The sequence below is a fragment of the Notothenia rossii genome, assembly GCF_949606895.1.
Source record: "Notothenia rossii genome assembly, chromosome: 1".
Classification (NCBI taxonomy): Eukaryota; Metazoa; Chordata; class Actinopteri; order Perciformes; family Nototheniidae; genus Notothenia; species Notothenia rossii.
The window spans coordinates 97,315,642-97,330,687 of NC_136912.1; the positions used below are offsets into that span (position 1 = coordinate 97,315,642).

At 42.7% G+C, this 15,046-nt stretch overlaps 1 protein-coding gene across 5 annotated transcripts in view; it reads left to right on the forward strand.

Moving 5' to 3' along the window:
- Window positions 1–1,640: 1,640 nt before the first annotated feature.
- The window catches only part of shroom2a (shroom family member 2a), a 41,398-nt gene continuing 27,992 nt past the window's right edge, over window positions 1,641–15,046 (forward strand). For 3 of the 5 annotated variants that reach the window (XM_079685817.1, XM_079685819.1, XM_079685820.1), the window contains exons 1-2: window positions 1,641–1,978; window positions 7,054–7,270. In XM_079685817.1, coding sequence (XP_079541943.1) covers window positions 7,061–7,270 — 210 coding nt within the window. In that variant the 5' untranslated portion in view covers window positions 1,641–1,978; window positions 7,054–7,060. Of the gene's footprint in view, window positions 1,979–7,053; window positions 7,271–10,879; window positions 11,111–15,046 lie in introns of those variants that run through there. The other 2 variants (XM_079685818.1, XM_079685821.1) reach the window with 2 other exon arrangements.

The following is a 15,046-nucleotide window of genomic DNA, read 5'->3' on the forward strand; positions in this document are numbered from 1 at the left end:
TCCACCCTGCATGATGCAGCCTCCTCCCTGCACGATGCACCCTCCTCCCTGCACGATGCAGCCTCCACCCTGCACGATGCAGCCTCCACCCTGCACGATGCAGCCTCCACCCTGCACGATGCAGCCTCCACCCTGCATGATGCAGCCTCCTCCCTGCATGATGCAGCCTCCTCCCTCCACGATGCAGCCTCCTCCCTGCATGATGCAGCCTCCTCCCTGCATGATGCAGCCTCCACCCTGCATGATGCAGCCTCCTCCCTCCACGATGCAGCCTCCTCCCTGCATGATGCAGCCTCCTCCCTCCACGATGCAGCCTCCACCCTGCATGATGCAGCCTCCTCCCTCCACGATGCAGCCTCCACCCTGCATGCTGAGTGTTTGGCCCCCTGAGCACCACCCTTTGTAATTCACATGATATTAGTTTACATGATGTTGCCTGCAGCTGACGTAGAATCCTGCTGGAACTTTGATTCCAGACCAGACTAACCCTTTGAGCCGTGATATGAGGATTCTATGATAGTAATAATATCAGACTCCACCTTCTGTGCAGTGCACCGGGTCTCAGACACTCTCCTCCTTACCCCATTTATTCCTTTGTATTTTGGCCTATCAGGGCTTCCATACTTCCTTCATTTGTGTTTTTTTTATTTTCATTATTTCATCATCTTTATCTAGTGTTTCAGTTGCAAATTTGTGTTCATATTTTCACTGCAAATGTTATGTCATTACATTTTATGAATTGTTCCTGCTGTGATTTTTTACAAGTTTGGAAATCGGAGCAGATCCAAGTTTCCTTGTAATCGTTAGGAGAAGCGTTCTATGAATCTTATAAATGATTATAAGAGAAGCGACCACCAGACACCTGAGAGATGTTCAACTTTATAAATATGAACTTAAATCTTTCAAACGATTCATAGACCCTGAATAGGTCAGTTACATTCATTCATCAAAATGTTTTATATTTCTTTTTAATTGTTTTTATTGTTTTAATTATTATCATTATTATTATTATATACAGACCTGATACACATTATATCATCCATATTCAGTGACTCTGATTATTAATAAACTGTTTATGATTATGTGTTGTTTAATCCGTCTGGTTTTTGAATCAGACTGCACACACACACACACACACACACACACACACACACACACACACACACACACACACACACACACACACACACACACACACACACACACACACACACACACACACACACACACACACACACACACACACACTTCAACTTTACCAGCTTTGGATGCACTTTGTTGCATCAATAATTAAGACATATCATATTTATTATTATTATCTGCACAATGACTACTTTTAACTACTTTAACTATATGTTGATGATAATACTTTAATACAGGACTTTTACTGTAACAGAGTATTCCTACACTCAGGTACTTCTACTTTCACTCAAGTACAAGATCTGAGTACTTCTACTTTTACTCAAGTACAAGATCTGAGTACTTCTACTGTTACTCAAGTACAATATTTGAGTACTTAACCACTGTTTATTTTAATATTTTAATACGTGCAGTTCCCCTCTCAGACAGCAGGTGACAGCAGACTTCAGTTTCTGCTCTTGTTATTAACCTGTTCTCCTGTTAGCCTCCTGTTAGCCTCAGTTAGCTTCAAGTGTTTCCTGGGATCAGAGCAGGAGACACATGAAGCTAACCGAGGCTAACTGAAGCTAACAGGAGTTGAATCACTGTTTCCTGGAGCCACTGACGGAGGAGACTCGGGTTTCTGCACAGAGACAACAGCTGGGGATTCACTTTATGAAGTTGTTGGTTTGACTCTAAAAGTTTGAAAGATGCAGACTGTGAGACACAGAGCTGGGATTTATTAACCGGAGCTCCCTAATCCCGGTCCGGAGCCTCCCGTTGCCCTGTCCGGAGCTCCCTAACCCCGGTCCGGAGCCCCTGTTCTCTCCTGGAGCCCTAAACACACGGTCACTCGCAGGTAAGATCGGTGGTGTTAAACTATAACATATAATGAACAGTGGCGGCGGCGCCAGGGTATGGCTGGGGTAGGCTACAGCCATACCAAGAAATGGCTTAGCCCCACCTTAGCCCCACCATGAACAATGATGTTAAAGTAAGCTAAATAAAGTCCGCCAACTCGCGCGGAGCAAATTGCACAGACAGCAGTTAGTAAGATTGATTTCAGTAGCCACTTGTCCGGAAATACCGAAGATTAGAAACTGGTTTGAAAACTTTTATCACGTAGTGATCGTCTTCTCAATAGAACATCTTTGATAATGTCTTCTGGCCAATCGGAATCAAGATAACGGCGTGGTGTTGTTGCAGGATGTCCCGACGGAGAATACTTTTGCTGTAGTACATCTCAATATACATCGATACAACGTATAGAAATCAACACGTAATGAAATAAGACCCCACGGTTTGATGATTGATAGGTGTGTGGTCTGTCTTTCATTTTGACACACAGAACAATGGGGGCTATCCACCCTTATCCATAATGTAAAGTAATTCACACAGCCTCTTCCCTCTTCTCTCTGTGAGGAGCAGCAGCTTCAGCCTTCAGAACAAAGTAACACAAAACTAAAATGCTATTAATTAATGTCGTGTAGTGATAGATTTATTTTTTATTTTTTCTCAAGAGAGTACCAGAATGTGTATTTTACATGAGTATTTCAAAAAATCTCCTGAGGGAGAATCCCCCCAGACCCCCCTGCAGGGGTTGGGTTTTCAGCATGTCAACTCTTCACCTGTGGGTATATTCCAGGATTGGCTCCAGGTCGCCCTTTTTATTTACTACAAGACAAATGTGCCTTTTTATTTCATACAGTTCAATTTGGATTGAGACAGGGAAATAATCTAAACCTCACGCGTGGCGTTTCACTGTCAAGGGGAGCCTGTATGTAATTACATTGCAAATACTGACTTGAGCGCCACCTCTCTATGGGTTAGCCCTACCATAGATTACCCAACACTCTGGAGCCGCCACTGATTAATGAATAAAGTAGTTTTATAGTTGGAGACAGTTAGATTCTGTGTGGATCAGTAAAGTGTGGGTCGGTGTTAGAGCCGGGCTCCGTGTATCTGCTGGAGAGGTTTCCATTGTTTATCATCAGTTTAATCAGCTGCAGAATTACACAGTAATATAACACTGTAATAATGACACAGGTAACAATGACACAGTCATGTCGACGGTATAAATAAAGGTTGGTTGTTGCCGTCTGATCATGGTATTATTTGATGACTCATGTTACTGCCATGCTTATCAGGGTTTCAGATGCTGTTGGGGAAAATCATAAATGTATTTCTGATTAAAGGATTAAATTGACAGCAGGCATTACACAGTCCTCCTCTTTAACAATGGAGAGGATTAAAACAAAAAAAGGTCAGAGCTAGCATTAACGTGATTATAATGAATCATCATATCTTTAATGTGCCGTTTCTCCTCCAGCAGTCTGACACACAGTTATAAAGCCTATAGGAAGCAAAGACCCATCAGCAGGAGAGGACTCTTTAAAGTGGAGACAATACATACTGATATACACCTGAACATCAGCAGGAGAGGACTCTTTAAAGTGGAGACAATACATACTGATATACACCTGAACATCAGCAGGAGAGGACTCTTTAAAGTAGAGACACTACATACTGATATACACCTGAACATCCTCAGGAGAGGACTCTTTAAAGTAGAGACACTACATACTGATATACACCTGAACATCATCAGGAGAGGACTCTTTAAAGTAGAGACACTACACACTGATATACACCTGAACATCAGCAGGAGAGGAATCTTTAAAGTATACACTACATACTGATATACACCTGAACATCAGCAGGAGAGGACTCTTTAAAGTAGAGACACTACATACTGATATACACCTGAACATCAGCAGGAGAGGACTCTTTAAAGTATACACTACATACTGATATACACCTGAACATCAGCAGGAGAGGACTCTTTAAAATAGAGACACGACATACTGATACACACCTGAACATCAGCAGGAGAGGACTCTTTAAAGTATACACTACATACTGATATACACCTGAACATCAGCATGAGAGGACTCTTTAAAATAGAGACACTACATACTGATATACACCTGAAAATCAGCAGGAGAGGACTCTTTAAAGTAGAGACACTACACACTGATATACACCTGAACATCAGCAGGAGAGGACTCTTTAAAGTAGATACACTACATACTGATATACACCTGAACATCAGCAGGAGAGGACTCTTTAAAGTAGAGACACTACATACTGATATACACCTGAACATCAGCAGGAGAGGACTCTTTAAAATAGAGACACTACATACTGATATACACCTGAACATCATCAGGAGAGGACTCTTTAAAGTAGAGACACTACACACTGATATACACCTGAACATCAGCAGGAGAGGACTCTTTAAAGTAGAGACACTACATACTGATATACACCTGAACATCAGCAGGAGAGGACTCTTTAAAGTATACACTACATACTGATATACACCTGAACATCAGCAGGAGAGGACTCTTTAAAGTAGAGACACTACATACTGATATACACCTGAAAATCAGCAGGAGAGGACTCTTTAAAGTATACACTACATACTGATATAAACCTGAACATCAGCAGGAGAGGACTCTTTAAAATAGAGACACAACATACTGATACACACCTGAACATCAGCAGGAGAGGACTCTTTAAAGTATACACTACATACTGATATATACCTGAACATCAGCAGGAGAGGACTCTTTAAAATAGAGACACTACATACTGATACACACCTGAACATCAGCATGAGAGGACTCTTTAAAATAGAGACACTACATACTGATATACACCTGAACATCAGCAGGAGAGGACTCTTTAAAGTAGAGACACTACATACTGATATACACCTGAACATCAGCAGGAGAGGACTCTTTAAAGTAGATACACTACATACTGATATACACCTGAACATCAGCAGGAGAGGACTCTTTAAAGTAGAGACACTACATACTGATATACACCTGAACATCAGCAGGAGAGGACTCTTTAAAATAGAGACACTACATACTGATATACACCTGAACATCAGCAGGAGAGGACTCTTTAAAGTAGAGACACTACATACTGATATACACCTGAACATCAGCTGTAGAGGACTCTTTAAAATAGAGACACTACATACTGATATACACCTGAACATCAGCAGGAGAGGACTCTTTAAAGTAGAGACACTACACACTGAAATACACCTGCACATCAGCAGGAGAGGACTCTTTAAAGTAGATACACTACATACTGATATACACCTGAACATCAGCAGGAAAGGACTCTTTAAAGTAGAGACACTACATACTGATATAAACCTGAACATCAGCAGGAGAGGACTCTTTAAAGTAGAGACACTACATACTGATATACACCTGAACATCAGCAGGAGAGGACTCTTTAAAGTAGAGACACTACATACTGATATACACCTGAACATCAGCAGGAGAGGACTCTTTAAAGTAGAGACACTACATACTGATATACACCTGAACATCAGCAGGAGAGGACTCTTTAAAGTAGAGACACTACATACTGATATACACCTGAACATCAGCAGGAGAGGACTCTTTAAAGTAGAGACACTACATACTGATATACACCTGAACATCAGCAGGAGAGGACTCTTTAAAGTAGAGACACTACATACTGATATACACCTGAACATCAGCTGTAGAGGACTCTTTAAAATAGAGACACTACATACTGATATACACCTGAACATCAGCAGGAGAGGACTCTTTAAAGTAGAGACACTACATACTGATATACACCTGAACATCAGCAGGAGAGGGCTCTTTAAAGTAGAGACACTACATACTGATATACACCTGAACATCAGCTGTAGAGGACTCTTTAAAATAGAGACACTACATACTGATATACACCTGAACATCAGCAGGAGAGGACTCTTTAAAGTAGAGACACTACACACTGAAATACACCTGCACATCAGCAGGAGAGGACTCTTTAAAGTAGATACACTACATACTGATATACACCTGAACATCAGCAGGAAAGGACTCTTTAAAGTAGAGACACTACATACTGATATACACCTGAACATCAGCAGGAGAGGACTCTTTAAAGTAGAGACACTACATACTGATATACACCTGAACATCAGCAGGAGAGGACTCTTTAAAGTAGAGACACTACATACTGATATACACCTGAACATCAGCAGGAGAGGACTCTTTAAAGTAGAGACACTACATACTGATATACACCTGAACATCAGCAGGAGAGGACTCTTTAAAGTAGAGACACTACATACTGATATACACCTGAACATCAGCAGGAGAGGACTCTTTAAAGTAGAGACACTACATACTGATATACACCTGAACATCAGCAGGAGAGGACTCTTTAAAGTAGAGACACTACATACTGATATACATCTGAACATCAGCAGGAGAAGACTCTTTAAAGTAGAGACACTACATACTGATATATACCTGAACATCAGCAGGAGAGGACTCTTTAAAGTAGAGACACTACATACTGATATACACCTGAACATCAGCAGGAGAGGACTCTTTAAAGTAGAGACACTACATACTGATATACACCTGAACATCAGCAGGAGAGGACTCTTTAAAGTAGAGACACTACATACTGATATACACCTGGACATCAGCAGGAGAGGACTCTTTAAAGTAGAGACACTACATACTGATATACACCTGAACATCAGCAGGAGAGGACTCTTTAAAGTAGAGAAACTACATACTGATATACACCTGAACATCAGCAGGAGAGGACTTTTTAAAGTAGAGACATACTGATATACACCTGAACATCAGCAGGAGAGGACTCTTTAAAGTAGAGGCACTACTACAGAAATATTTAGTCTTTGTGTAATAACAGTATTTACGTCTGCAGTCAGCTTCGACACAGTCTGAGAGACGGACACACACACCTGTCTCTGGACTGACTGTATCCAGAGGAGCAGGGTCTCTATTCAGTTCTAACTGTGTTTGTGTTTGATTTAATACTGTCTTTGTTTCCTCTCAGCAGTAGCATGGAGTCCGGTCCTCAGTACTCAGAGGCAGGCAGCGTTTGGCATGTGATGCAGAGAGACGTTCCTCACAGAGACGTTCCTCACAGAGACGTTCCTCACAGAGACGCAGAGAGCTGCAGGCTGCTGGAGGTTTTCCTCTCAGGAGGAGCTCCATGGGGCTTCACTCTCAGAGGAGGACTGGAGCATCGAGAGCCTCTGATCATCACCAAGGTGACTGCTGGGAAACACTCTGTTTAACACACTGAGAGGTTCTCCATAACACACACATCGAGAGGTTCTCCATAACACACACATCGAGAGGTTCTCCATAACACACACATCAAGAGGTTCTCCATAACACACACATCAAGAAGTTCTCCATAACACACACATCAAGAAGTTCTCCATAACACACACATCAAGAAGTTCTCCATAACACACACATCAAGAGGTTCTCCATAACACACACATCAAGAGGTTCTCCATAACACACACATCAAGAAGTTCTCCATAACACACACATCAAGAGGTTATCCATAACACACACATCAAGAGGTTCTCCATAACACACACATCAAGAAGTTCTCCATAACACACACATCAAGAAGTTCTCCATAACACACACATCAAGAAGTTCTCCATAACACACACATCAAGAAGTTCTCCATAACACACACATCAAGAAGTTCTCCATAACACACAGATCAAGAGGTTCTCCATAACACACACATCAAGAAGTTCTCCATAACACACACATCAAGAAGTTCTCCATAACACACAGATCAAGAGGTTCTCCATAACACACACATCAAGAGGTTCTCCATAACAGACACATCAAGAAGTTCTCCATAACACACACATCAAGAGGTTCTCCATAACACACACATCAAGAGGTTCTCCATAACACACACATCAAGAGGTTCTCCATAACACACACATCAAGAAGTTCTCCATAACACACACATCAAGAAGTTCTCCATAACACACACATCAAGAAGTTCTCCATAACACACACATCAAGAGGTTATCCATAACACACACATCAAGAGGTTCTCCATAACACACACATCAAGAAGTTCTCCATAACACACACATCAAGAAGTTCTCCATAACACACACATCAAGAGGTTCTCCATAACACACACATCAAGAAGTTCTCCATAACACACACATCAAGAAGTTCTCCATAACACACACATCAAGAGGTTCTCCATAACACACACATCGAGAGGTTCTCCATAACACACACATCGAGAGGTTCTCCATAACACACACATCAAGAGGTTCTCCATAACACACACATCTGAGAGGTTCTCCATAACACACACATCTGAGAGGTTCTCCATAACACACACATCAAGAAGTTCTCCATAAGACACACATCAAGAGGTTCTCCATAACACACACATCAAGAAGTTCTCCATAACACACACATCAAGAGGTTCTCCATAACACACACATCGAGAGGTTCTCCATAACACACACATCAAGAGGTTCTCCATAACACACACATCTGAGAGGTTCTCCATAACACACACATCTGAGAGGTTCTCCATAACACACATATCAAGAAGTTCTCTATAACACACACATCAAGAAGTTCTCCATAACACACACATCAAGAGGTTCTCCATAACACACACATATGAGAGGTTCTCCATAACACACACATCAAGAGGTTCTCTATAACACACACATCAAGAAGTTCTCCATAACACACACATCAAGAGGTTCTCCATAACACACACATATGAGAGGTTCTCCATAACACACACATCGAGAGGTTCTCCATAACACACACATCAAGAAGTTCTCCATAACACACACATCAAGAAGTTCTCCATAACACACACATCAAGAGGTTCTCCATAACACACACATCAAGAGGTTCTCCATAACACACACATCAAGAGGTTCTCCATAACACACACATCAAGAGGTTCTCCATAACACACACATCTGAGAGGTTCTCCATAACACACACATCGAGAGGTTCTCCATAACACACACATCAAGAGGTTCTCCATAACACACACATCAAGAGGTTCTCCATAACAAACACATCTGAGAGGTTCTCCATAACACACACATTGAGAGGTTCTCCATAACACACACATCAAGAAGTTCTCCATAACACACACATTGAGAGGTTCTCCATAACACACACATCAAGAGGTTCTCCATAACACACACATCAAGAAGTTCTCCATAACACACACATCAAGAAGTTCTCCATAACACACACATTGAGAGGTTCTCCATAACACACACATCAAGAGGTTCTCCATAACACACACATCAAGAGGTTCTCCATAACACACACATCAAGAAGTTCTCCATAACACACACATCAAGAAGTTCTCCATAACACACACATCAAGAAGTTCTCCATAACACACACATCTGAGAGGTTCTCCATAACACACACATCAAGAAGTTCTCCATAACACACACATCGAGAGGTTCTCCATAACACACACATCAAGAGGTTCTCCATAACACACACATCGAGAGGTTCTCCATAACACACACATCAAGAGGTTCTCCATAACACACACATCAAGAGGTTCTCCATAACACACACATCAAGAGGTTCTCCATAACACACACATCAAGAAGTTCTCCATAACACACACATCAAGAAGTTCTCCATAACACACACATCAAGAAGTTCTCCATAACACACACATCTGAGAGGTTCTCCATAACACACACATCAAGAAGTTCTCCATAACACACACATCAAGAGGTTCTCCATAACACACACATCAAGAGGTTCTCCATAACACACACATCAAGAAGTTCTCCATAACACACACATCAAGAAGTTCTCCATAACACACATATCAAGAGGTTCTCCATAACACACACATCAAGAAGTTCTCCATAACACACACATCAAGAGGTTCTCCATAACACACACATCAAGAGGTTCTCCATAACACACACATCAAGAAGTTCTCCATAACACACATATCAAGAAGTTCTCCATAACACACACATCTGAGAGGTTCTCCATAACACACACATCAAGAAGTTCTCCATAACACACACATCAAGAAGTTCTCCATAACACACACATTGAGAGGTTCTCCATAACACACACATCAAGAGGTTCTCCATAACACACACATCAAGAAGTTCTCCATAACACACACATCAAGAAGTTCTCCATAACACACACATTGAGAGGTTCTCCATAACACACACATCAAGAGGTTCTCCATAACACACACATCAAGAGGTTCTCCATAACACACACATCAAGAAGTTCTCCATAACACACACATCAAGAAGTTCTCCATAACACACACATCAAGAGGTTCTCCATAACACACACATCTGAGAGGTTCTCCATAACACACACATCTGAGAGGTTCTCCATAACACACACATCGAGAGGTTCTCCATAACACACGTGTGTGTACGTACGTACCGTCCTGTTGTTAGCGAGGTAGTGTGTGTGTGTGTGTGTGTGTGTGTGTGTGTGTGTGTGTGTGTGTGTGTGTGTGTGTGTGTGTGTGTGTGTGTGTGTGTGTGTGTGTGTGTGTGTGTGTGTGTGTGTGTGTGTGTGTGTGTGTGTGTGTGTGTGTGACAGGAGTCCATCACATGTTGATGTTGTGGAGGTGATTGTTACTGTGGGTTCTGCAGCTGATCTCTGGAGAGAGTGCAGCTAAAGCATGTTCTGTGTGGATCAGCTGCTCTGACCCTCAGTGTTAGCACAGATAGAGGAAGGCAGCCTATCAGCTCACTGTGTTCGTTGTGTAATGATTAACTTCAAGTAGTAGTGACCTGGTTAAACACCTGCTGGTCGGGGGCTGCTTTAGGTTGGGTTCCTAGTTTCTGTGTTGACCCGTCTGAGGTCCAAAGTCCGACTCACATGACCGAAACTCGGATATCAGCTGCATGTTTCCTCAGAGCAACAGAATCAGGACTCCTCAGTACTGCAGCTTTCACAATTTGACCAGGATTTGACCAACTCTTTTATCTGGAACTGAGTGAGGAGGGAACCATTCTGCTGGACTCTGGTTCTCTGGTCTGATATCAGTTATACTGTTAATATCACTGAAAGTAAGCGGACATGTTGGTGATAATCTAAAGTATTTCACCTGTATTATCACAACTTCTGAATATGTGTTCTCTGGTAGCTCACTGAGTTCGGTTTGTTCTCGCTGATCGTTAGTAGATGTTAGCTGGACCGTCCTGATGTTTCTGTGCTGGGTTAGTTTCTGGTTATTAGTAGATGTTAGCTGGACCGTCCTGATGATTCGGTGCTGTTTTACTTTCTGGTTGTTAGTAGATGTTAGCTGGACCGTCCTGATGTTTCTGTGCTGGGTTAGCTTCTGGTTGTTAGTAGATGTTAGCTGGACTGTCCTGATGATTCGGTGCTGGTTTACTTTCTGGTTGTTAGTAGATGTTAGCTGGACCGTCCTGATGATTCGGTGCTGGTTTACTTTCTGGTTGTTAGTAGATGTTAGCTGGACCGTCCTGATGATTCGGTGCTGGTTTACTTTCTGGTTGTTAGTAGATGTTAGCTGGACTGTCCTGATGATTCGGTGCTGGTTTACTTTCTGGTTGTTAGTAGATGTTAGCTGGACCGTCCTGATGATTCGGTGCTGGTTTACTTTCTGGTTGTTAGTAGATGTTAGCTGGACCGTCCTGATGTTTCTGTGCTGGGTTAGCTTCTGGTTGGAGGCAGTTGGGTCTACCAGGAATTTAGGATAATAAGTCTTTGTTATTATTGTTTATCTAAATCAAATCAAGTTTTATTTATATAGTACATTTAAAAGCGATTTTTGGTCGAGCCAAAGTGCTGTACATGTAATAAAAACACATTACTACAATCACAATAAAAGACAATCATTTACAACAGAAATATATATCTTTTTTAAAACACAGGGAAAAGTCAGGAGTCGTGCTCCGCTCTGACTAGAAGGCCAGGGAGAAGAAGTGAGTCTTTAGAGTAGATTTAAAAACCCCTAGGGTCTGGGCCGACCTCACATGGAGGGGCAGAGTGTTCCAGAGCCCGGGGCCAGCTGCTGCAAAGGCTCGGTGCCCTCAGGTTTTGAGCCTGGTCTTGGGCGCTACCAGCAGCAGCTGGTCAGCAGACCTTAAGGCTCTGGGGTGTAGCGCTGGAGGAGTTCAGCTATATAGGCCGGAGCCAGCCCATTTAGGGCTTTAAAACAAATAAAAGGATTTTAAAATGAACTGAAATGGAAGCCAGTGCAGTGAGGCCAGAGTTGGGGTGATGTGATCACGCTTTTTGTGGCCAGTGAGAAGACTTGCAGCTGCGTTCTGCACTAGCTGCAGGCGTTTGATTGACTCCTGGTCCATACCCACGTACAGAGCGTAGCAGTAGTTCAACCTCGAGGTAACAAAGGTCTTAATAACCCTTTCTAGATCTTTAAAAGATAAATATGACTTGGTCTTGGCCAATAGTCGTATTTAAAAAAAAAGCAAGATTTGACTACGCTGCTGACCTGCTTGTTGAATTTAAAAGCGCTATTGAAGGTCACTCCAAGGTTCATGATAGAGGGGAGGATGTTTTCATTGAGAGAGCCCAGAATATCAACTGGAGAGGCTGGAGGTCGGGGTCCAAAAAAGATGACCCTCAGTCTTGCTCTCGTTGAGGGTGAGGAAATGTTGGCTCAGCCAGGATTTGATCTCTGCTAAGCAGTCCATAAACTGCTGTAATGAGTGTTTGACATTTGAATTGAGTGGCAGATAGATCTGTACATCGTCAGCGTAGCAGTGGAAGGGAATATTGTGTTTAGTAAGAATTGAACCTAGGGGCAGTATGTACAGTAAAAAGAGGATGGGACCCAGGATCGAGCCTTGGGGAACCCCACAGGTAAGAGGGGCTTCAGCAGAGGAGAAGGCACCTCGCTGCTCTGAAAATGGTAAATGAACTGTACTTATATTGTGCTTTATCCAGTCTTTAAGACCCCTCAAAGCGCTTTACATACTACATGTCATTCACCCATTCACACCCATTCATACAGAGCAGTGTACCTTACTCTAGGACCTAACATTCACACACATTCACACATCGTTGGCCATGCCATCGGGAGCAACTCAGGGTTAAGTATCTTGCCCAAGGATACATCGACATGGTGACTGCATGGGCTGGGATCGAACTCACAACCTTCTGGTTGAAAGACGACCGTACTCCCTCGCAGCCACAGTCGCCCTTGCCGAGAAGCTACGGTCTGTCAGGTAGGACCGGAACCATGCACGGGCAGAGTCTGTGATGCCTGCGGACTGTTCAAGCCGTGACAACAGGATGCTATGGTCCACAGTGTCAAAGGCAGCTGTCAGGTCTAACAGCACCAGGACAGCTGCGCTACCTGAGTCGGCGGCTAGGAGCAGATCATTAAAAACTCTTAAGCCCCAAAGACCCCTTAATATTTAAGAACCTATTAATGTCATACCAGATTAACGGGAAGAATCTCAGCTAACTGACGATACAAACCATTTTTACCAAAGCAAAACACAAGTCTCATAAGAAGCATCTAAGGGCGCATTCACACCTAATAGTCCACTCTCTGGTGTGCACCAGACCACAGTTTGTTACATTGTTTCATTCTTCAGAAGGTTTGGTTCGCGTTCACACCAGGTTCACACGGGCAAAACTCAAAAGGCCTATACACTTTAAACACAAGTCATGTGCTCGGAAATGCTGTTCAACCATTGGTCAGACATTAAGGGGGTAAAAACGCAAATCCCAGCAATATCTAGCGGAGCCTCCGCCATGGAGCATCGGCACTTTGGGCAGGTTATTCTCATGCTGCTGTTAATCTGGAGATCAACAGACACTAGCGGCCCGCGCATATGATTGTATAATCAGACAACGTCCGTTAAAAAACAGCGGAGAAGTAACGGGCAGAAACCCTCTTTTTTACGCAGCGGTCCAGACATAGACATCAGACGGCGACACATATTCAGTTGATATTTACTTTGGCATTAGGGCAGGGATATTTAGATACTTCCCAAGGTTTGACATAATGAATTGTGCTACTTTTAAAGCAAGCAACGATGTTTTCAAATCTGTAATCAAAAAGCTCCTCAAAAACGCTATCGAAGCAGTTCCTGCCGTTGCTACGTTAGTTCAAACGGTAACAACGGACTATTTTTCTTAGCGAATGCATGTCAATTTAAATCAATACTATTTTTCAAATCAATAAAATCTTTTTCTAAATCCACAAAAGCATTTAAATTAATAGTGGGAGTCATGTCGTTACTTTGTTGAGAATGTGGCCGTGTAATAAGCGGGATAATGTGCAGCGGCGCGGTCCTTATGGGGAAAGTAACACCGACAGGCTGATCAGGAGCCCAACGCGAAGCGGAGGGATCTAGGTCGCCATGTTCTTGTTCATGAGAGACGTTCTGCAGTCAGGAGGGCGTTTCACCGACGACAGGTGTTCTTACTTTTATAGCTGACGGAGAATTTTTACTTTACACGACACTGTTCAACACTTAATTCTGCTTCACTCTTTAACTAAAAAAAACGCGGATGTCTTGAAAGACTCTTTCGCTAAAGATTTTGAAGATATCCGCGTTCTTGTGACACGTAAATACTGCGCGTCCGATGTTTTGGTGAGGACCGCGTTCACACCAGAGATGAACTGCTCCAGAGTTCACAAGCAAGCGCTCCGAGACCACCTCTTTTAGGTGGACCAGAGTCCGGTTGTTTAGTTCACTTCAGAGGTCTCGGACTGCGTTCACACCGACCCAAATGAACCGCACCAAGCGGCTAAACGCACCAGGGTTCGATTCAACCGGACTATACAAGGCAGGTGTGAACGCACCCTAAATGACCCCTGAGCGAAAAATGCTAACGCACTTTGGCACAGAACTCAAGATAAAGATACCCTTATTACTTATCGTAGCTGCACATACAAGATATCCAATTAAAGCTGAGGTTCTACAGATTATATAGGTATAGTATCATCACTGAGTGATCCGAACTCGCGACAGGGGAAGCAAACACAGACATCACAACACGTA